Here is a 24,411-nt window from a genome sequence, read left to right as displayed (position 1 = left end):
ACTAAACGGAAAGATGACTTGTCAAATTCTGAAATTCAAAATTACCAGTGATCCGGTCTGGCGGCACGAAGAAAAGCACACAAACTGCTCGTCAAGATTCAAGGCAAAATCAAAATCTATTTTTTCTTTCACGATAAATACAATTCTCTCAAAAACTGCTGTATTTTGTTACGGTATCTGTGAAAGAAGTAGCTTACCTTAACGCTCACATCCTTCTTGAAATTTGACTGATTTGCCTTCAAAACATTCGTCCGTTCCACTGGATGTTTTCTGAGAAATATACGGTGAGTTTCCGAGAATTTACTTGCGAGCTTTCCGCCGCCATATTGGATTTACGACATATGCAAGTGCTTGTTGTTTAAAAGAAGACAAAATACTCAATCTGCACTCTTTCAACTTGAATTTTTTCTCTGTGTCTAGACAAATAACTACTTCAGATATCTATAGCGTCAATACGTGAGATAACTAAAAATAAAAGAGAAGAAACCTTGAGGGAAATCACTAACGTGAAAAGCTACCTCCTGCCGTCGAAAACGTGCGTTGAAAACTTCAAACGTGACCTCGGGGCTTGATCACGTGATTCCTAGACGTTTGCGGTTTGACGTTTAGAGCCGAAAACCTGAAGCTAAATGTCTCTAAAAGCCACCTCGGAACTCACGATCGCCCATTTTGTGTGTAACCATTACCAGCTCCCCCCCCCCCCCCCCCCCTCTCTCTCTTTTTTTTTCCGCATCCCCCTTCCATAGTTTTGCCAGCTCGTATTTTAACTCCATGATATCCAGTTCAATTCTTTTCACCGATTTTAATTTCATGCAGAGGCGTTCGTTGGTTCTTGCCAGGTTCCAACGAGCTTTAACACAAAGTGGCTGGCTTTCCAAGTTGATTTCTTTTTTCGTTTTAAATTAGCATTTCTAATTTCCAGATCAGTATTTGTGATGCTTCGTTTGTTGGTCAACTAAACTTATTCAAACTGTCTTGTTGTTTATTTTGTTTTGTAGGCAGCTGCTGGAATCCCAAGAAAGGTAAGTTGGTTATACCTTTGATTCCTTTATAGATCTTGATGTGATACGGACACTGTCACGAGCTTCTCTTCAAAAATTTAAGAGTCTAAATCTTCGAATAGAGCGGTTTTCCCTTGATTTTCAAAAGTAAATTGCGTTTGCTTTGGTTTTGCATTACTACGCTTAGTGATTGGCTTTAAAACCTCGCGCCACTTTCTCAGCCAATCAGAACTAAAACCAAAACCAATTGTAACTCGCTCGCGCACGTTTTCCCGCGCTTTTTGCCAGCTACATGTATTTGCTTCGAGTTTTGATTGGTTCACTGGATTATCTGTGTCCTTTGTGATTCACCAGAGTAATTACTTTGGTTTTGGTTTTACGACACTCAATTGAAAACTGCTCTAGTAGTCCAGTTTTGTTCAAAGTTACTATGCCAGTGTACTGAAGCTATATTTTTCTGATGCCATCAGGAACTTTTGATCTCAACTTAAAAAAAGTCAGGCTGATTTTTTCAAGTGCCCTTGTGGCCTGGAAAACAGCTAAAAAAACCTACAACGGTTCCATATTCCTTCAACACAATTTGCTTTATATCTTCACCTTGATGTTCTAGATGCATTTCGTGTTCGAGCAAGAGAACTTTGCCAATTTTAGCACTTTTTACTGAAAAGCAGATAAATCCCAGTGACTGTCCCTGTAAAGCCCTTCTGAAGTTCTGCCTGTGTGACAATCAAAACACTCAGTAGTTTATAGTTCCTTCTTTCCTAGCAAATGGTCAAATTAAAATCTACTTTCCGTGCTTCAATTCTGGTACTCTTCTGCGACAACTCACTATTTAAGACAGTATAGGACCTTAACCTTGGTTTCAATTGACTTTTTTGTTTCTCCTCGTTACCAGGCGGGTGCACCCCTGACAGAAGGAGTTGAGGTAGCACTGGACCCGAGTGAGCTGGAGTTGGATCCGGCTGCTATGCAGGCCAGGTTGGTTTTGAAATTTGTTAAGAAAACACGTTGATTTTTATTGAGTTAAAAGTCTAACGTCTCTCTGAGATGTTCAATAACTGGCAACTAAAGAGAAATGTGTGTTTACTCGGGTTAATGAACTTTTTGAACGTTGAAAACGGAGGCTCGATCAATTAAAGTTTGCCACGGATTTCTTTGAAGTATTTTAGTGAAAATGCAGGCAGCGTAAACCGACTTCTTTCTCCGCGCGGTTAATTCTTTCCCCGCTCTGTTTTTCGACGTCCGACCCAAAAAATTCCATCGCCATGACTTAGCTCTGCAGGCAACCGTACAGCGTCGCTGATTGGTTGTTTTTCAGTTTTGAATTTGCGCGCGCAAGAACCAACCAATCAAAGACACTGTTCGGATCCCTAGAGTTACGTCATCAGTATGGAATATTTCAGGTCCAATCACTCTCAGATCGCTCGAACGGGGAATTTATACAGGCTAGTTAAAACGTTTGAGACATGGGATTCCTTCAAGAAATGGCTTGCTAAATTTGAGTGCATATGATTTTCCTTCCGTTAACGAGTGTACCATACACAAAGTCAGTGAATTTGTCATCTTGCTTGTGTGTTTTAGATACGAGGAACAACTGAAGGAACGAGAAAGTCAACTGCAGAAAGAGGACCTCAGCGATATGGTGGCAGAGCATGCCGCTAAACAAAAGGTAAGCGTCTCCATGACGAAAAGCGTGGGAAGTACCAGGCTCAGTGTGGCCTTTATACTCAATTTGATCAAATTTACGAAAGGACACCAAGATAAGCAGTCCCACCCAATATTATTTTATTATGCACAGGCTATAGCCTCATGGTCGAGGAGTTTGTAGGTCCCCAGCTTGGCTTCGCAACTTTACCCTGTAAAAAAGCAACGAACACCGGACTAACAAGAACGGCGGGAATCGAACCTAGGAGCTTGAGCACGCTAAAAGAGCACGCTTGGAATTATCTTATGTCGAGTTACCTCAGCAAGATAGATTAATTGGGATCTTTATCCAGAAGGCCACGTAAATGATTTTGCCTTTACGTCGATTTACCCGTAAACATTTGTTAATTCTTAATCTTCAATACCGAACAAACATTCCAAAATATTGTACATCGTCTTGCTCTAAGCACCCTCGCTCACTATCTGTTTTTTTTTTTTTTAATTAGCTTATGATGACTCTTTCACCATTTACCTAAACAATTATGCGAGGTCCCGTGCTCTAATTGTAAAGCGCATTGAGCTTCGGGAAATGTGCTATAGAAGTACATTACCATTAGTTGTGAGTCGATCAGTCTTAGCTGCCACAGTAAAATTACTCAATTGCTTCATCTTTTGCAGAAACGTAAAAAGGCCACAGACAGCGGGAAGTCAGCAAAGAAGTATAAAGACTTCAAGTTCTAATAACAAGGATGAACTGCTCGTCTTTTTTTGTAGACATTTGTTTTGTTTTTAAAAACCTGTACAGATTCAGTAGTAAAACACTTCAAACGTATGGTGTTACACCTTTATTGCCCTGAGTTTTTTTTAACCTTATACATCGGTTACAAATATGAATAAGTTGAAAGTAATAAAATATAGCGATAGCCGCTGAGTCCACACACTTTTTGTCTACACAGTTAGTCCAGGGATACCCTTCACCAGCAACTCTTTAGAACTGCTTGCTAGTCGAGTCATTTTGGTTTTACTGTTAATTTATAAAATTGACCTTAGCTTACATTGAGGAAATATTCTAAATTGAAAAATTGATTAATATGAGTACTTGACATAACCAAGGAATTTGTCTTCCCTAGTGGTTACTCTCGGAGTCGTCACGCAACGCGCGTGATACGCAGACACGCGTTGCGTGACGACTCTGAGAAGGATTGAGCCCACCAAGGAACGTTACAAAATATATAAATGGCACCACGTTATGAAAAGCTACCTAACTAACTACTTGTTTGACCGTCATTTCATGCAATCCACGTTGAATATGCTTCGTGGTACGTTTTCCCAGGCTTTTTCTGACATCTCAGCTACACTACACAGTTATAAGTGTACGCATGAACTGAAAAGAAAAGTACAGAACACATTATTGACCCACCCTTTGCTTGCGCTAAAACCCGTCCAAGCTAATGCGTTTATAAATTCGTGTCGGTTCTAGCCTTTTACGCAAAAGTTCTTTTGGCTTGTCACGCAATCTTTCCTCGCCAACAATGGGGAAAAGAGCTAGTATTGCGTGATGAGTCACGCAATCTTTCCTCGCCAACAATGGGGAAAAGAGCAAGCATTGCGTGACGAGCCAAAAGAAGGTCTGCGTAGGAGCCCATGTCAACTGGAGCCGTAAACGATCCATAAACATGGTGATCCATAAAATACCATTGGCATGGCTTAATTTCAATATAATTATAACTTGACTCCGAAACTTTAGGGAATAAGCTGAAATTTATTTATTTATTCCTGGACCTTAATGCGATTATTCATGTTTAATTCCCCCAAGCCTCGAGCAAAATTAGAATTCTAATAAATAATAAAGATGAAGTATTCAACATGACACGAGCATGGGACAAAGAAAAATTCTGAGTCCCCGACGGAAATCGAACCTATGGCCTCCAAGATACCGGTTGGGCGCTCTAACCAACTGAGCTACGAGAGACTCGTTGTGAGCTGGGCCACTTAGCGTGTCACTTATCAACCTAGTAAAATGGCCACTTTCTCAACCAATCAGAAGTTAAACCAATCACAACTCGCTTACACCCGTTTTCCCGTGCTTCGTGCCGGCTACATGTATTGGCTTCGAGTTTTGATTTGTTCACTGTATTGTCCACGCTCTTTGTGAATAACCAAACTTTACCCCCACCAAACCCAATCGAAAATCACTCTAGTGACAGTAATGTAATAGTGTATTCAATAACGTAAATGTGTTGTTAACGTACGTGAGTTGAGTTGAAGTTTTTCGTTAGTCGTATTGTATGTGTACTGGTTATGAGGCGCCATTAGGGATTTTAGGGAAATTTGGGGGAAAAATTACAGGGTTACGGGATATTTCAGGGAAAAATTATAGGGATACAGGATATTAGGAAATGAGATTGTGGGGTTACCGCAAAGTTAAGAGCTTTAATAAAGGAGAAGTTCATTCCTGAATTGCCATTTATTTTCTTTACGCCAATAAAAGGTTTATACAATTAGATATGTTATTCACCAAAATTTCAGCCTCCAACGTGCACTTTAACCGTACGAAATCTTTCTTGAAACTGGACAACTGAACGCCGCCATCTTGGTGCTGGTAATGTATGCGTGACGTCAAAGAGCTCAGCCTGGAGTTTGGCGGGAAAATTTTAATAGTCGAAACTCCTTGTTTTTTGTATTTTTTGAAGCTCTGTTTGAGCAAAATGGAGTTGCACAAACAGGCATTTTGACACAAAAAAGCCACTACGAAGGAACAAGGAGTTTCGAGTATTTAAATTTTCCCGTCAAACTTCAGGCTGAGCTCTTTGACGTCACGCATACATTACCAGCTCCAAGATGGCGGCGTTCAGTTGTCGAGTTTTGGGAAAGATTTCGTAGGGTTATAGCGCACGTTGGAGGCTAAAATTTTGGTAAATAACATATAATTGTATAAACTTTTTATTGGCGTAAAGAAAATAAATGGCCATTCTGGAATGAACTTCTCCTTTAAAATCAGTATTTTGTAAATTGAAAGGACTTGTTACTACGTACTTCACATATTGTGACCCGATGCAATAATTCAACTTACAAATATTACAAATATTCAAGCAGTTTTCATACTCGATTTTGCACTAAACATCGTATGGTCTAAAAACAGTAACGCTTAGCAAACTGTTGTGATTATTGAGAGGAAAATTACAGCATGTTTTTCTTAGCTAGATTAGTATTAGCAAATTACCCAGCAATTATTGGTCGCCATCAGATTACAAGGTAAGACAGGCACGTAGGAACTGAAAAGGAAAAAATCACGTACGATGAATGTAACGTTGCATGGAGTAGTTAATGCATCACGAAAAACCACATTCGTATAATATTATTGTTAACAATGATAGGGTAGCAATTTCAATCGTTGAGACAAGGGCGCGTTGAGCGCAAATAATACTCGGGGGAGGGGGGTACCCAAAAAAAAGTTTTGTACGAGGAGGCTCCGCCCAGAGCTCTTACCCCTTACCCATTTATATACCATTTTGACAAAAATTGTACCCCTTTCGTTTACTTTTTAATGAAAAAAGGTACCCCTTTCATATACATGAAAGACATGGTATAGACTTAGAACATGACGTTTTCTTGTCATTTTCATGCAGCGCTTTAATAATAAATTGAAATAATACAGCCATAAATTGCATCTATTCGAAATATTTTAAAAAATATTTGAAAAACCTAAATGACAGATTTGCATACCCTTTCATATACCTTGTGAAATTCCTACCCCTTTATATACCTGAAGCGCGAAAAAAGGTACCCCTTTCGGGCGAGCCTCCCCGTATAGGCCAGATATGTCGGGAAGTAGGTACATGAACATGTCTCAACAGTTTTGTCCACGATTTAGGACACAATCGAAAAATGTTTTATTTTCTTGAAGCGATAAAAATTAAGTTGACAATAAACAATAATCCAGCTGTTTTTAAGAACCAATGGGATAACAATTACTTTTCAGAGCATAACCCATATATTTTTGTCTTGAGAGGCGGGGGGATAATAAATCAAGGATCTCATCTGTTTACAGCTGATTAACTTTACTATGCATACAAGGATAGAAAAACTACAGGCTGGTGAATTTAATTAAAATAAAGGTTGCTACCATACCTCATCAAGAGAGAACACGGCTCTACCTCCTCGCTCAACATGCTTATCAAAGCTATCTAAAAAGTGAAGAAAAAAAACAATCGTGAACACTTCCCCTCGTATGAAACTCTTAAAGCTACAATTCACACCTTAATTTTAAAATTTAGCACTAAGGATGAAATCAGATTCTTTTTTCTTTTCTTCAACATGGTTTGAAGTGACACACAAAGAAAAAAGTTGGAGGGTTGGTAGGCCAGGTATATCACATAGATGGGGGTTTGTGGGATTTGATAGACAGTGTCTGTAAAATATAATGGCCGCCTTCTTCACCAGAAATTATACCCTGCCCCCCCTCCCCCCCCACCACGACCCTAATATTTTCATATGATAATAATTAAAATAATTACCTTTTTAACCTTTAAAAAGGTGATTATTTTGAGTGACCACCGTTACCCAATTTTTTTCGCGTGCCTCCCCCCTTCTGTTTAAAGCTATTTATTTTTTTGGGCTTCCCCCCTCCCTTAGGTCCCACTAGACCCTCTCCCAACACCATAAGAAATAAACGGCCTCTAACTACAAGTATTACAATATAAAACAACCCAGCATGGCTGACTACCATTCGCACCTTTCAAGGAGTAAATACGGCAGACAACTTGCAGAAAGTCGTCAAAAGACAGATTTCCTGCCTTGTTGTTGAAACGAGCAGCGATGGGATCTAAAGTGTCCTGGCTGAGATTGACACCTTAAAAACAAGGAAAGTGAAGATAATTAGTCACGGAGAAGATGGAAATAGATTACAATAATGCACACACTTACGTGAGTAACCTTTTCAGGTTAAGCTCAGTTACCTTCCCCTCTTATTGCTTTGTTTGTCTTAATTTTGTTGTTAAGTATTGGAAGTTTATGCTGTATAGTTTGGAACAAACATTGTTTTAAATTCAGGTCAAGGCCTTTGTCGACTTCAAGTAATATATCAAACACAAGACAAAATTCGAGGTGTTTGGATAGCCCATGAAACACTGTCTTGAGAGTTCGATATATCTTCTCAATCGAAACAAAAACTACGGAGTAAACGGAGAAATAAATCGCAAAAATCTATGTTAATTAAGACCGGGTATCAAAACCTCCTTCACGGTTATGATTTAAAAAAAATTGTGGCCAAAATTCCACTTCAAAATAATCGAAAGACACCTTACAGAACTAGTTACAACTGTATTTGTTAATACTGATGTTTTGTCACTTCTGTCCCGTTTGGATCCTTAAGACCTTGTAAGGGGAGGGGGGAGGGGGAGGAATCAAAACTTTTTTTTCATTTCAGCAGAACCCAGGGTAAGCTGTGAACTTCCAATTCATTTTCTAGTTACAATCTACAAAAAAATCATGCTCTAATAAAGGAGAAATTTACTTGTCTGGAAGAAAATCCATAAGCCTAGGATGCAAATTGTGTTTCACTCCGAAAGTCAACAAATACTAACTAAATAGCAGCATTTAACTTGACAACTTAAAATGTTAAATACGAGAGACAGTGTTACCTTGTTTGCTCAAGGCAGCTCGCAACTCATACATGTCAATAGTGCTACTGTTATCCCTGTCAAACTCGGAGAAAATTTTCTGTGAAAAACAAACAAAGTGTTAATCAAACAAGAGGTAAACATACAATATGCACGCTCAAAACAAGCATCGCCGTGGATCAAGATTGTGGGGAAAGGGGGAAGTCTCCAAGGTCAATTTGTATTTCCAATCACACAAAAACACTTTTATACCATGCCATAGAAAATACAGCCAATCAGAATACAGGAAAGCCCTTGTATATTCAACGGTATTCAACCCAACCTTCCCATCGTGCGCTGCGATGGTATTCTCGACGAAATTTAGTAAGCGTATTTTCTATGGCATGGTATAAAATAGTTACACAACACTTTCTCGTGGTATACTATGGAATATCCCACTTGTCACTTGTATTTTCTTCGTATACACACTCGCCTAAAGGCTCGTGTGTATACCGAGAAAATACAAGTGACTCGTGGGATATTTCATAGTACACCACTCGAAAGCGTTGCATAACTAGTATTTAAGTCATATAATTTTCAAACAAGAGCGACAGTGTTTCATCAGGATATCCAAACACTGAGAAGAGAGTTGAAAATATGACATGCAGCAGAGTATTTTTTGACGAAATTCGAGGTGTTTGGATAGCCCATGAAACAATGTCTTAAGTCTTTGATATATTTTCTCAGTCGAAACAAAAACTACGTAGTAATCGGAGAAATTAAAACCGGGTATCCAAACCTCCTTCACGGTTATGTTTTCCTTTGTTTTAACTTAATAAGTTTGAGAGTCTTATTCCTGTAGTTAGTTCCCAATCCTATTCGGTCGGTCGATCGCAACAGACTCCATTCTCGTCCCCATAGCCCTTTCGTTTCTCTTAGCCGGCTGAGCCTTGGCACAAGAAAACGAAGGGCTCTGGGGACACAGGATTTCCAGTCCTAGATTCTAGGACTTCCGGTCTTCATGTATGCAGTCATGACATTTCAAAAGAATGTATAAGAGAGTCATTACGTTTTCGACTTCCGTTTAGGAATTCTTTGTTCCAAACAGCCAATCAAAAAAATTCGAATTAATTCAAAAATCCTTTGTCGCCAGAGCCCTCCGTTTTCTCGTGCCAATCTGGCTAAGAGAGACGAGAGACTATGGGGACGAGAATGAACAAACCCCAAAGGCCCATGACATAAGGGGATAGACTGACGTCATAGCCTCAAAATAAAGCAACACTTACCAGAAGGTCTTTAACCATTGCCCAAACCTCCTTGAATTCGTCATAATCCAGTTTTCCAGTCTTGTCATCCTATTCATTGTTAAGAAATAAACTTCTACGCAATCCTTTAAAAAGCTACCGGAATTTTATTTCCTAGAGGAGCTACGACACGGACAATGCAACTTCAAAAATAAATGGCAAGCATCTGGTACAAGCCTGATATACGATATCTCTCGCAAGCGACCAAGGTCAAACATGGTCTTCTATTCACAGGCCAAGTGTATTAAAAATAATGTAGAGTTGTCAGTTTACCAAATCTAATATAACTTATCAAATAATGTATATATTTTCTCTTCCCTTTACATTTTGTATTAGTCCTTTCTAACTTCCCAGGAGTATTTCGCTTTGTGTTCTTCGCGGCGATCCAGGTTGCTTGTTGCGCTAAACTTGATCTCTGTTCACGTCTCGTTTATTCCTGTAGTTAGTTCCCAGTCTTACTCGGTGGTCGAGAGCAACAGAAGTACAGATTCCGCCGACGCTCACTGACGTCATGGCCTAAGAATTGGTCAATTTTTTCAAGCTTGTCATTCACAATTCTCATCAGTCTTCCTCAGTCGTAACATCCTTACTTATTTTTGGTTTATTATTGCTTCTTTGAGGTTTTTCTATATTACAAAACTATCACCTCCTTCCAAACCCCAGTACCTGATAACAGTTTCAATACATAGAGAATAAAGGATAACCTAAATAGGTTCAGTGTGTCCGACAATATTCAGACAACGAATGACGAAACTTGGTTGTTAAACAGTTACTATTTCGGTATAAGCTAAACCATCATCAGGCTAAGAAAATTTACATACAAGGTAAGTCATAAATACTGTGTTGATACTAAACAAATTGGGCTTTCTTCCATTTGACAGAAATTTTGTACATGTGAAAAATGACCTTAAGTATCATAACATAGCTCCTTTAACTGATATAAACGGTCCAAACACGGCATTTGGCTAATGTTTTTTCATACAACAAATTAAACTTGTCACATTTAAATAATAAGTGTCCCCAGACAAGGCATTGTGGATTACAAGTTAAAGAGAACATCTTGTAATAAAAGTATTTTAAAATAGAAAAGAAATTCAACTTCTTAGCATGAGAAAATTCTGAGTTATTCCCAAGTTTAGTCCACTCAGAAACAAATCACATGGAATGCTCTAACACCAAAAGATACATCCTTAAGATCAATGATGCTCCTGAGGGATAAAAATAAAGAATCAGAGTTAATCAAGGTCTAATTTCTCCTTACCATTTTTAAAACCTTGATATACCTGGCGCAAAATTGGACCTACAGTTTCGGTAGAGTTTTTTCCCTTCTCTACGAGGTCTACTGCTTTACATATATAAAATCCTTTTTTTCGTTGAAACAGCACTGCGTACCTATAGTAGAGTTGAGTACAGTAGAGTAAGGGTAGAGTAGGGTAGAGTAGAGCAGTACAATATAGCCGATTAAGGAATGGTAAATTAGACTAGAGTAGTAGAGTATAGAGACGTTCATGTTACTTTAGTTAGGCTGCATTCAAGAGCTTTCAGGCTTTTAAAGAGCAATACTTTTTCCACCTAGTAGGAATTTACAACTTTAGAGGTTTCTTTAGCTTAACTGGGGTTTGTATTAATCACCACCAACCACTTTTCGATCTCCTCGACCTCTTCATCAACATAATCCTCACAATGCGTCTCTACTCTACTCACCCAACACAACTCCACTACACCAGCACAGCTGTACCCGACCAATAACTCCAACTCACCAACATAACTACACTTCACCCATCCACCAGCACAACTCCACTTCACCACCTCAACTCTACTCGACTCACTTACACAAATCGAGAGTAGTAGTATATAAAGATGCTCATCTCACGTTAGTTAGGCTGCGTTCAAGAGCTTTCCAGCTTTTAAAGAGCAATTCTTTCCCACCTGGTAGGAAGTTACAACTTTAAAGGTTTCTTTAGCTTAACTGGGGTTTGTATTAACCACCACCAACCACTACACCAGCACAACTGTACCCGACCAGCAACTCCATCCCACCAACATAAATACACTTCACCCATCCACCAGCACTTTTCCATCCCACCAAAAAAACTCCAATCCACCACCTCAACTCTACTCGACTTCCATACACAAATCCACTCCACCAGCACAACTCCACTCAACCAACATAACTCCACCCCACCAGCACAACTATACCCTACCAACAACTCCACCCCACCAACATAAATACACTTCACCCATCCACCAGCACAACTCCACTCCACCATCTCAACTGTACTCGACCAACACAACTCCACTCCACCAGCACAACTCTACTCTATTCGACTCGACTCGACTCGACTCGACTCGACTCGACTCTACTCTCCTGTAAAAGATGTAAATAGGTTTGTTCTGTATGTTTAAGAGGAAAGATTACGCCATCTGTCAACAACGTTGCCATGTTGATTTTATTGACGTTTTAGAAAGCAGAAGGCCTCTTCCTCTTCCGAGTTTCTATTCCTATTCTAGACTTAGTTCCTCATACTACTGATCAGTTTTCCGGCAAATGATACCCTATTTTAGACCAAAACTCGCTGACCAAAGCTTCGCTTCTCGGCCAACTGTTCATTTTTCGACAATCTTTCAGCCTCGGGCATTATCCTCCAATATACCAGCCGCCTGAAGGGGTTTATTTACTTATTAGATAATTATTCCCTTGTTTTGACTGTGATGGTTTGCCGGACCAATCAAACATAAGGAAAAAACATGACATATATATAATTACAGTCAACTCTCTCTTAACGGACACCTCTATAAGACGGACACCTGGTGATGGTCCCTGCCGTTTTTCAGTCATTTTACTCTAACCAAACTCCCTATAAGACAGACACCTCTCTAAGACGGACAACGGACACTTTGAAATCATTAACGGACACTTGAGAAGTGTTTTTTATCATGTTTTATTAGTGAAAATACTTCCAAACTTCGTATCGACCTAAAGCATAGGATACGTGAACACCAAGCTAACTAACCAACAACAATGAGGCTTTAACGGGTTACTTCTCTGCTTACGTGTATGGTCACTAAATAGGTCTTTTTCTACTTACAGTATTACAGTATGAGTTTGTAAAGTTCACAACGTTTGCTTTAACAAGCAAATACGGTCCTTTTATTATATTTGTCTTGTTGAAGTTAGCAAAGGTTTGTTGCATTGTGCAAAGGTTTAGGTTTATTATCTCAGAATTACTGGTGTCATGTTACCTCGACTCTCTACAAGGCGGACACCTCTCTAAGACAGACAGTTGCGGCCAGTCCCGAAGGTGTCCGTCTTAGAGAGAGTTGACTGTATGTGGGTTTCTTAAACTACTCATCATGATCTAACCTGCATGCTTCCAAGCTGAACTCCTTGCCTTGCAGCACTGAATAAAAACAATTATAATAATTATCATTTTCCTCAGTAATGGCTATTCCCTTTATTAATTTCAACAAAAGTCAAATTCATTTAAAGGGACTATGTCACAGATTTTAACAGATTTTAGAAGAGCCAAAATTTGTGTTGTAGGAAACTTAAAAATAATGGTCCATTTTTATTTGTGTCGTAGAAAACTCAAAAATAATGGTCCATTTTTATTTACAATTGCTATTTTAGAGCACTGTTTAAAGTGCGTTTGGCTGCCGATGGCTTGGATGGAAATGGATTGCAATTTGAAAACGCTAGCCAACGTTTTCAAGTTGTTTACGCGTGCCTTCCAAAAGATCGATATTTACAGCCGAAGTTTGATTCCTATCCCCAAATAAAGGTTATATCTTCAGTTAAATGTTCAAAGATAATGTTTTTCATGGATAAACATTTATTGCGTACCAATCATTTCAGAACAGTTTAGACCAAGAATCCACTTATGTCGAGGATTGAACGCAAGTATTGTGTACTTCATGTTTGACTGTGTTATTTGACATTTCCATATTACTTCATATTTGACAGATTTTGGTGTGTTTTGGTGAACTTTTACTAATGAGGACACTTTGTGATGCCTTTCATGAGGAATGTGCATCTCATTTGCGTTCAATCCTGGACATATCTGCAAAAATCTGCAAAATCCCTGTGACATAGTCCCTTTAAGAACACGTCTAAATGGGGGTATACAAAACATGGACCCGGGTCCATGGACCGCCCCTGTGGACCCGGTCCATGGACCACCTTGTGGACCCGGTCCATGGACCACCTTGTGGACCCGGTCCATGGACCACCCCTGTGGACCACCCCTAATTTTCGAAAGAAAATCAAAGTGTAGAATGGGGACAGGGTATAAATTGACGGCAGGTACTAAAACACAAAACAACGAAATGAAACCACCGAAAAAAAAAAACCCGAAACAAGCTAGACCACCGAAACGATCAACACGAAACTGCCGAAACAACCGAAAGGGCCGAAAGAGTGGCATAGACAACAAGACAAAATCACTGAAACAAGCAAAACCTTTACCATTATTGAAAGCTAACCGTAAACAGGCTAACCAGAGTGTTAGTTAGGCTGACCAGAGTGCTATTCAGGCTATAAACCGGAGAGCACCTTCCATGCCTTCCACTCCGGTTGGCCACTCCAGTTAGCCTAAATAGCACTCCAGTTAGCCTCAATAGCACTTCGGTTAGCCTGAACAACGCTCAGGTTAGCCTGTTTACGGTTTGCTCTCGCTAATGGTAATGGGTTTTATTGTTTTTGTTTCGTTTCGCTTGTTTCAACCCTTTGCGACGTTTGGTTTTGGTCGTTTCGGTGGTTTCGCTAATTTTGTTTCGGTCGTTTCGGTGGTTTCATTTCCTTGTTTGTGTTTTAGTACCTGCCGTCAATTTATACCCTGTCCCCATATTTCTACACTTTGATTTTCTTTTTCGAAAATTAGGGGTGGTCCACCGGGGTGGTCCATGGACCGGGTCCACAGGGGTGGTCCATGGACCAGGTCCACAGGGGTGGTCCATGGACCCGGGTCCATGTTTTGTATACGTCCCGTCTAAATTATAATTAATGAGGGTCATTACTTTCAGAAGATTTCTGATTTTTGGATTTAATCTCAACTGTTAAATTTTAATGCTTCTTTCAGAGGGTTGCTATTTTCAGGGGGTGCTACTTTCACAAGTTTATGGTTGTACATGTTGTTGTTACATTATGTAGTTTAAATACCTTTCTTGGTAGCAGTAGATAGAATCTGCTGAAGCTCAAATGCATCAATCTCCCTGTCCTGAAAAAGCACATTAATTTAAAGGTTTTAACTATCTTATTATAGGAAATTAACGCTTGTGTTAATTAAGGTATTTGAAATTAACGTTACTTAAATTAATGCGAATTGAAGGAAAAATAACTTCCCAATAAAGAAAATTAACACGAAAGAAGGGGTAACATTTCAAAATGAAGGAAATTAACATGACGTACACAACAGGAACGAATTAATTTCAACACCCGTATGCGTATAATTAAACGAAAACAATGTTCGTGGTTCTTTTCCCACTTTGAGCATTCTTTGCAGTATCAATGATAGTGACAGATAAAATAATGCTTTTTCCTTGGAGTCAAGAACGTCTGGACTGTTACGAGAAATTGGGGCCAAAATAATGGAAATTAACGTCATAGAAATGAACGCTCCACTTAATTAACGGTGCAAAATTAATGTTAACTAACAGAAATTAACGTGACTTAAATTAACGCGAATGTTTGAACTTTGCATTAATTTCATACTGTGTTAATTTCCTGTGTTAATCTCTAATCCGAAAGTCCTTATATGCAAAGGTTTAGATATACATGAGCAAGTGAAAATAAACGATAAAATGAAAATGGTGTCATGACGACTCCGAAACATCATTCGATTTTATCATTTATTTACACTTGCTTATGTACTCTGAAAGTGTCTATAAAATTCTGGATATCCTGTGCTGCAGCAACATAAACATGGACATTGATTGCGTTGTTGAGTAATGTGTTTAATTTGCAACCACAAAATACAGAGGAAAAGAAGCAATTTTCTTCAAACTTGTGTATAATAAAAGTAACAATCATTTTTTTGAAGAATTGACAAAAATCCAAAATAGTCAAAATCTTGTTGAGTATCGTCCCCCTTTACCTCATCTTTAGCCAGTAACACAATGAACCCAATAACACCATAAAAATGATGGGTATACATGTAAGCTCTGTCAATTTTAATATAGGAATAATGTTAAGTAGGGATAAATATTCTGCAAGCACCATTCTAGGAACAAAATCTAAGATGTGTATGGAAAGAAATATTTATAGTATACCAGATCTGCTCAGGAAAAGAATTTCTGAGCAACTCGTGTCGCCGACTAAATTAACTTCATTCTCAAGAACAAAGATGTATCTCTAATTATAAACAAACATACCGCGCCTGCCAGCTTCGTGAATAGGGCCCTAAATGAAGAATCCATGGCCTCATTGTCCTCTTTGCTTTGGGCTCTATACTGTAAGACAAATGGCCAAGAAGATTTGATGATTTAAATTACCGGTAAACATGAAAGTAATCTACTTCTTCTAATGTGCAGAAGGTGTTCAGGGTTGAAACGTAAATAACAGTAGTTTTATTTAACAGTATGAATTCTGTATTGAACACACAAATTCAACTTTTCAACTCCTGTTTAACTAATTCTTTATTTGTTTGTTTGTTTTTGTCACCAGACAGTACCAAACACTGACATGACTAGTATCAGTTTTAGATTCTTTTGCTTTTATCAACACGTGATCTCCATAACTATTTTGGTCCTTGTACCCTATATATATATATGTCTGAATTTATCAAAACCGGGTCAAAGAAAAGTGACGTCAGTATTCTTGAACAAGTACGTTACTGCGTGAATTGGCTTAAAACGCCACAAGAAATGGGGAAAAAAAAAAGAAATACAGCGCTAAAAGGTAGAGAAGAGAGAGGAGAAGAGAAAAAAAGACTGACATTCCCTTTAGTTTTTATATCATCGAGTTTGGAGATAGTTTCTGGCGAGAAAAAACGCGTTTACAGCGATTTGCGCTTAAGATGGTGAAAATTTCCTTGACCTGGTTTTGATAAATTCAGACATATATATGTAGCATATGATTCAAGAAAACCTTAATAAACTGAAGATGGCATAACACATCAGGGTTCAAAATAAAATTACAGCTTTTAGCCTGAATTTGTCTCATTTTTTCCTGGCTGTTAAAGAGCCATGCATTTCGAGGGACACAATCCATATGCATACATGGAGTACCCATGCTCAAAGGTTTGCAATGCATTGTAGGGCAATTTCAAACAAAGTCGGCCATTTGCAAGTGATAGAATATTTTTACGGCAAAGCAAAGGATGAATTGGAGCAATGTGACTTCTTTCCTTATTTTGAATGTTTTAGAAGCAAATAAGATTTAAATTTAATTTTCTGGAGGGACTTGCAATACCTGAGAAGGTGGGGGCCCCATTATTCATCTTAGGAAAGTGGTCATAACAAGTGTACTCTAGGAGGACAAACCTTGTGTAGGGGTAGGGGACTATGTAAGATACCACCTGTCTGATTAGTCAAACGGACAAAATTTATTGGCCTCAAAATTTGAGTTGAGACTTTCATATTCAGTGTGCATGAAGAAATGGCGCAAGGAGTTTTGCGCACCGTAGCTTTCATTTTATAGGTGCCTTGATTTTTAATTCTTTACCTTTGAAATTAAGAAACATTAATTCTAGACTTTGATTTAGGAAAGCGTTGGATGATTTTTACTTGTAGTTTTTTAAGGTTTTTAACTTAGTGCATGATCCCCTATTTATACAAATTTCATTATAATATATTATATATTTAGTAATTTTATTTAATACTTTTTAAATTTTTAATTTTTAATTAGCAGGACCCCGTTGATAACAGTATACATGTACTGAAGGGTTATCCTGGATAAACATTCGCTTATTATTATTATTATTATTATTATTATTATTATTATTATTATTATTATTATTATTATTATTATTATTATTATTATTATTTCTTAGTTTCTACACCATCTTTTAAGGTGGGGGAAGGGGGTACATGAAGAGACCACCTGTATCTTTGCACAGTGGTGGGTCCTGTCTGAGTACAATAGTTTTGACCATTTCACAACACAAAAATGTAGTCGCCACATTAGCGACTAAACTATTTCTTTGGCGAAAATTAGCCGGCAAGTGTCATCAAAGTGCCGGCTACTGCCGGCAGCTGGCTGCTATTTTGTACCCTGCACATGGTGTTACTAACCCTAGATCTACGTTCATCTCTGGACTGGATGTCAGTCTTAACATCAACTTTCCTGTGAAAAGAAAAAAGACAACACATTAGAAGAAAACAAAACCAGTACCATAACATTTTAGTAGCAACTCAGCCGTGTTCTATTGGATATCTGCAATGACACCATTGTTTTCTATTTAACAAATAGATCAGCTGATCGTTGGCGAGGGAAGCCCCGAGCCAACTATCAAAGTCAATAGAAACCAAGAGCGAGCCATCTAATTGTTTTAGCATACCGTAAAGATTCATGTGTAAGCCACATCTTTTTACTCCAAAATTTAAATCAAAAATCGAGGGTGCAGCTTATCTACGGAAACATCTCTGGTTGGAGTTCTCAAAATCCTAATTAATATTTATTAAAACTTTTGAAGACGTAACTGAATATAATAAACATTTAACAACCTGAAAACTTGGTTGCTGTTCACTGCCTTTTCTTTCTCTGCAAAGCTGTTGGCAGTGAAGCCTGCCGGTCACTTTAAGGCATTCTTTCCGCCGCGTACAAGAAAATACCAAGATAATCGAAACACTCACAAGGAAAATGGCCAACCGCTTCGCTTTTTTAATTGACCTTCACAGCAAATGCATCTATTGGATTATCAAACTCTGCATTTTTTATCCTGTCTCGGGTAGCAGTTTCCAAGAATCTTGAAAAGGTGGTTTCTTCCGAGTGCCAAACAAAAAGAAAGTGCCGCCACGTTTGTTTGCTTGGTTATTAAGCATTCAACATTTGCGTATGAATGGCGGTGTGCGTACGAATATTACAATTTCAATGGTATCAAAGAGAGCATCCAAGTTAAAGATAATGTGAACTCAAACTAAAAAGGAGGTATGACAAGTGGAATTTTACTTTCATTGGGCTAAATTCATATTAAACAATGCAACAATCGCTGCCATTTGTTTACCTTGAATCTAATTCTCTTTCTTTTCTTTCGTTCTCCTTTCTAATTTCCCAGGAGTATTTTGCCTTTGCCTTTTTCATGGCCATTGCTTGTTGTGCAAAACTTGATCTCGGTTAACGCCTCATTTAATCCAGCCCTGTAGTTAGTTTCCAGTCTTACTTGGTGGTTGAGCGCAACAAAAAACAGTACAACCCGTCAACGGGCCATGGCATAAAGTGCTGACTACAACATCACTTAAAAATAGAAATAAAAACGTACCCTGAGGTTACAGGTTTTTCAGAGAAGATTCGCAAAAGGAATTCACCCTGGTGGCCAGGTTCAAACGTGGTGGGAATGATGAGGTAGGATCCAGGATCTAACAGGAAACGACCAGTGACCTCACGGCTGTTGATAAACACTGGAGAGCGAGCAGTGGAAGCATGGTAAGCAAAATAGTCTCGGTCTGCCCGGCCACCTTTCACATCTTCATCTGTAATCTAAGAACAGAAAAGCAATAAACACTCAATGAATGGTCCCGAGGGGAACAGTTAATTTTGTTTCCCAAGAATCTCAATGTTTCCTGACGCAGGGCCATGGGAAACATTGAGATTTGTAGCATCAGACACCACTTTGAATGTTGATGTTTCAATCATGCTTGGGCAAATTCCTTCCTTTGTACTACCCCCCAAATACTATGTTTGAAAGACAGTGGCACAACTTTGGATACAAAAAACACCTACAGTAGTAGGGGAGGTATGGGAACATGGGTTTAATCCAGGTTTAATGCATAAATTAATATCTTGCAGATCAGAATTGAGTGATCAAGTGAATTTCAGGTCCCTTCATACACCTCATAGCATGACTATGTCATCCACAAGCTAAACAACAGGGTTGCATCTTGTACATCTTTATTTAATTTCTCTGGTCGTCTCTTCGTAGCTCAGTGGACAGAGTGCCCGCCGAGTGTTTGGGAGGTCATGGGTTTGATTCCCATCAGGGACTCACTGATTTTTTTCGTTATCCCATGCTCGTGACATAATATTACATTTTTCTTATTTCACTTTCAAGCTTAAACTTTACCATCTTCCCGGAGAAAAAAAAAAAAAAAAAAAAACAAAAAAAAAAAAGAAAAAAAACTTTATTTATCACCAGGATTAAACTGTAAATTAAGTTCAAAGTAGTACTTTATAGATTGAGAAGCCAATGGTCAGCATGGGTTTTCCCTCCTCTGCCTTCAGTTTACGGCGCTTGGTCTGCATGAGTGCCACTGTTAATGAGCACTTGTCATCCTCGTCGTCATCTGCATCTTGGAGATCAACTCTGAAGACGATTTAAAATGCAATGAAATATTAACAACATTATGCTAATTATTATAATTATTAAGGTTACCATACAACTTTAAAGGGCAAAATTGTCCTATTTTTTTCTGCTGAAATATGAAGTTTCCATTTCAATCTTTCATAAAAAAAAAAAGGTCTGTGGAAATCAAGACTGTAAATAATGATGAATAAATTGAGGTTCATTCCTTGGTGTAAAACCTGTGAAACTCAACAGTGATGAAAAACAAAGAATGACCAAGACAACAAAGAACCTTGAAACAAAATAAAGAAACACGACAACTACATCGTTTAGACTGAAGACACCCCTGAAGATTTACTGTAACCTTAATTTTCCATGCTTTAGTTTCTCATCAAAGCCTTTGCAAGGGGTAGGGAGAGGCTTAAAACAAAAAGGGGCCTTACACTGCATTGCAAATCACAATAATTATTCATTGCAAATAATTGCTTGTTTTCACTGAGAACCCAAGTTCATAGTGACAAACGTCCACAGATGACATATCATGACATTCATGGTTAATTTCTAGGAGTGAATTAAACCTTAGCTAGACAATGTTTCATTTTGAAAATACAATACCTGTACTGAGGATTCATGGCAAAAGTATTGAGAAAGTTGCGGCAGCCACCGGCAGATGAGCCTCGTATCCAGGCCCCATCTTCAGCACGCCCCTCCCAATTGTTGGCATTTCCACTTCCACTTTTGGCACTGTCTGGGCCCAAGTGGCAAACTTCAAGCTTGTCATAGTACTTAAAGAAATCTTCAAATGACATCCTATATTGAAGAATTTTAGCAATAAAAATCTAAATGAGTGAAGCTACTTATTCGTAATTAATTTTTACATGTACTGTATTCGCATGTGTATGGCGTTTTAGGAGCCGCCACTTATAAAAGGTAATGACCAAGAATAAATTACAAACGATTGTTAAGTTTCGTTTCTTGATGAACGCTCCGCTTATTTCGTTGAGTTTTGACCAGTTCTCAGTAAGATTTGGTGAAAAAATTGCTCAGCTTATAGCCGAATAAATATCAATGGTATTTACGTTTTCAATGTTTGTTTGATCGATTGCAAGCTAAGTTAGATTACCGTGATGAATTTTGTCACATAAACAAATCACAATATCTTGGCGGTACTCAGCACTCTGAGAAAACTAAGCGAGGCCTTAAGCCCTTTTTAGAAAGCATGAAATTATTTTTTTTCCAATAAAATTCGGTCAAAAGTCGGGGTGCGGCTTAAACACGAGTGCAGCCTATACACGTGTGAATACGGTAGCTTTGTTATGACCACTAATGTATCAAAATCCCTGTAAGAGTGCCCCTTTAAATTAATACAACATTTAGCTGCAAACAGGAAATTGCAAGCCACTATATTCTAAGTATTAAGTAACGTGCATTTAAGAACAAATGACTGGGAATTTTTTTTTACTATTTTCCCCCCCCCCCCCCCATTTTGGGCGCCTGTCTACAATGGATTAAAAAAATATTATAATAAATAACTTACCAAAACTCTCCATCATCTGCAAAGTTCAACTTCATATCTCTCTTATCTGCTTCAGAGAGTTTTCTCCACTCGGATGATCTTGGAGAAAACATTAAATACAATTATTATAATATTGTTTACAATACTGTCCTTTTTGACACTGGTGTCTGACATTTGCAGACTGCAGTCTGCCATGCTACCATTACCATTATTGAGAGCTTTTACCGTAAACAGGCTAACCAAAGTGCTATTCAGGCTAACTGGAGTGAATAGAAGGCTAACCAGAGTGTGTAGGTAACTGCCAGAATGAAAGTCTGCAAGTCTGCAAATGTCAGACAGCGGTTTGAAAACACAGCCTGAGCATACAGGCATGCTATTCCACTGCTGTACATTAATTAACCCAGGGCTAAAGGTAATCAAACAGAATTAATTTGAACCACTCACTTATCTCCCCAAGCTCCTTCCCACTCCCTCTCATTACCCCAGGGATTTCTCACACGGACCAGCTCCACGTTTTCACCATAAACACTCACCTGGGAAAACAAAAAATGCACATTATGTAGAAAACAATCTTTACAGCAGGAAGGGATCAAGGAAAGAAAAGAAATTTACTAATCATGGAAAATTTGAGGTTATTCCTTGTACTGATGCCTGTTGGTTTTTTATCACCTGTGGACCATGACTATGCAAATGTAGGAAAACAGGTATTCTCATACCGTAAAATTCCGGTTATAAGCCCTGGGCTTATACAACTTTGTAAGGGGTTTTGGGTGGGCTTATAAGTAGAGGGGCTTATATCCGGAAAGGGCTTACAAGCGGAATAAAGAAAGTGTATCGAGAAGAGCCACGGGAGTGTTTATCGAAATGCGTTATTAGGTTAAAAATGCATAATATAGCAACAATAAGCCCTGTTCAGTACTATCATCCGGTAGAAGGGGGCTTTTTGTTTCCAGGTAGATGGGCTTATAACCGGGGGGGCTTATAAGTGGGAGGGCTTATAACTGGAATTTTACGGTATGCCTGTTGTGTGAAGCCATACTTTACATGTTAATACATCCAGTATACATTTGACATTTACAAGAAGACTAAATTAGAAGTTGAGTGTTTGCCAAGGAATCAGGCATTAACCCCAAACATGTTTGTTAAGAATGGATACAGCCATGTAATTATTTATTGATTTGGCTTTAATGTAAGTTGTAAATGTTTTCAATTATGTAAATACCATGATAATACAGACTTAATAATTATTTTCGTTTTTTTGGTCTTTTTTCTTGTTTGTGAAAGTGAAGAAAATGAACCAATTTACAAATTAAACTTTCTCCTAATTTCAATGACTGTAGATTTGAAGTCCCCAGAGTTTTGCTGGTTATTTAATTATATGTTGCCGGTTACTCTGGTCAAAGCAATTAGCTTGCGACAAACAAGTCACAAATTGTCACAGCCACCTACTCTTCCAGTAGCTGAAGCCTACTTCAAACATTTTGAAACCCCTTAAAACATATAAATTTGTTAATAATTTATCGATGTTTATGATGTCTTACGGTGGTGGCTCCTGTGACAGAATATGCATGGCCTTTCACCAATCCCAAGTCACCTTTAGCTTCTATCTGATTAGGGGCAGCCTGTAAGATAAATAACAATAAGTTAACCACCCTCTGATACAAACAAACAGTAAATAAACGCCACTCAACCATGTGTATAAATTATGATGAGGTTGAAAACGCGAATCTGCATTCAAGCCTAGAAGACTTTTAAGGCTGGAGCTTATCCCTGATTCTGTAGCATAAAGCATATGCATGAAGCAACAAGGAGTAGTTCTACTCCCCCTGGATGGGATGCTAATCCCACAGGGATATCTCCCCCACCCCCAACCCTTATTTATAATAGACCACTTTCGTATTCTCGGTATTGGACTGGAACTAGCTTGCAATGGAGGCTCATGCGGGTAATCTTTTCAAATGCAAATGACATGAAGCTGTTTTTAATGATATTCCCCCGCATGAGCCTCCATTGCAAGCTAGTTCCAGTCCAATACTGAGAATACGAAAGTGGTCTATTTCCCGGTACCCATTTATTCACCTGGGTGGAGAGAGGAACTACATGTGAGGGAAAAGGTCTTGCCCAAGAACACAATGCAGTGACCCCTGGCCACGGCTTGAACCCAAACCACTTAACCCTGAGTCCAGCGCACTAACCATTAGGCCACCATGCCACCCACTTAATATTATATAAAACAGGCTTTAAAAATTAGTCGAGGTCATTAAAAACAAGAAGCTTGAAGCAGCTTATAGTGATTAATGAACCGGCTCAGTCTTATAGGCCACCTGGTTAAAACTTTTTTTTCTGATCATGATTATTCCATTTACTATATATCAATTCAAAATGTGTTGCAGCAAGAACAGTTAGTAATAGTCTTACCGTGATGGAGCAGCCCATGAGATCACCTCTTCTTAAGCCCTTCTGAATTATTTTGAACAATTCATTCTTCTGCTTCTCCAGATCAGCTTTCTTGTCATCACTGGAGTATCTCAGTTTATCTAATTGGTCTCGAATCTTCTTCATATCAAAGTCCTCTCCCAGACCCCCAGTAAAATCCTCCATAGCTTCAATTGTCTGACCTCCTTTTAGAGCTTCATATGACCCTTGCAGCCTGAAAAAACACACAGCATGTTATCAATTGTAACTAACAATCAATAAGGCTTACAGGGTTGGTACTCTTTCGACTCTCTATGACCTTCCATGACCTTTTTTTCCACGACTTTTCAAAGGTTTCCATGACCTAAATTTAACCATTTTTCTTGGAAATTTTCAAAAGTTATCTTGATTTCGGGTACACCAAAACTAAGCTGCCTACCGGTAATTTATTATGTACAATCAACCCTGCCAAGCAAGATCCTGAAATGATTTTTG

The 24,411-nt window shown here is 38.5% G+C and overlaps 2 protein-coding genes across 4 annotated transcripts in view; one reads left to right on the top strand and one right to left on the bottom strand.

The window, feature by feature from the left end:
- The window catches only part of LOC144636026 (splicing factor 3B subunit 2-like), a 59,158-nt gene that overhangs the window by 13,547 nt on the left and 21,200 nt on the right, over positions 1-24,411 (top strand). The window contains exons 18-21 of one of the 2 annotated variants that reach the window (XM_078495163.1): positions 999-1,022; positions 1,897-1,979; positions 2,583-2,670; positions 3,324-3,571. The exons of the other annotated variant lie outside the window; for it this stretch is intronic. Of the exons in view, the coding sequence (XP_078351289.1) occupies positions 999-1,022; positions 1,897-1,979; positions 2,583-2,670; positions 3,324-3,386 (258 nt within the window). The 3' untranslated portion in view covers positions 3,387-3,571. Of the gene's footprint in view, positions 1-998; positions 1,023-1,896; positions 1,980-2,582; positions 2,671-3,323; positions 3,572-24,411 lie in introns of those variants that run through there. 2 annotated transcript variants of the gene reach the window in all.
- LOC144636025 (calpain-9-like) overlaps positions 3,476-24,411 on the bottom strand; it is a 30,000-nt gene continuing 9,064 nt past the window's right edge. The window contains exons 4-21 of one of the 2 annotated variants that reach the window (XM_078495161.1): positions 23,920-24,151; positions 23,043-23,123; positions 21,946-22,034; positions 21,523-21,600; positions 20,601-20,795; positions 19,871-20,006; positions 18,966-19,183; positions 17,779-17,830; positions 15,919-15,996; positions 14,708-14,765; positions 12,914-12,950; positions 10,736-10,757; positions 9,532-9,600; positions 8,288-8,366; positions 7,381-7,497; positions 6,777-6,832; positions 5,869-5,920; positions 3,476-4,029 (exon numbers count right to left, since the gene is read on the bottom strand). In XM_078495161.1, coding sequence (XP_078351287.1) covers positions 5,894-5,920; positions 6,777-6,832; positions 7,381-7,497; positions 8,288-8,366; positions 9,532-9,600; positions 10,736-10,757; positions 12,914-12,950; positions 14,708-14,765; positions 15,919-15,996; positions 17,779-17,830; positions 18,966-19,183; positions 19,871-20,006; positions 20,601-20,795; positions 21,523-21,600; positions 21,946-22,034; positions 23,043-23,123; positions 23,920-24,151 — 1,624 coding nt within the window. In that variant the 3' untranslated portion in view covers positions 3,476-4,029; positions 5,869-5,893. The remainder of the gene's footprint in view (positions 4,030-5,868; positions 5,921-6,776; positions 6,833-7,380; positions 7,498-8,287; positions 8,367-9,531; positions 9,601-10,735; positions 10,758-12,913; positions 12,951-14,707; positions 14,766-15,918; positions 15,997-17,778; positions 17,831-18,965; positions 19,184-19,870; positions 20,007-20,600; positions 20,796-21,522; positions 21,601-21,945; positions 22,035-23,042; positions 23,124-23,919; positions 24,152-24,411) is intronic. The other variant, XM_078495162.1, reaches the window with a different exon arrangement.

This window comes from Oculina patagonica, chromosome 13, assembly GCF_052425735.1.
Source record: "Oculina patagonica isolate OP01 chromosome 13, crgOcupat, whole genome shotgun sequence".
Taxonomy (NCBI): Eukaryota; Metazoa; Cnidaria; class Anthozoa; order Scleractinia; family Oculinidae; genus Oculina; species Oculina patagonica.
Note: the sequence above shows the minus strand (reverse complement) of the source record. Positions and strands in the feature narration are given on the sequence as shown.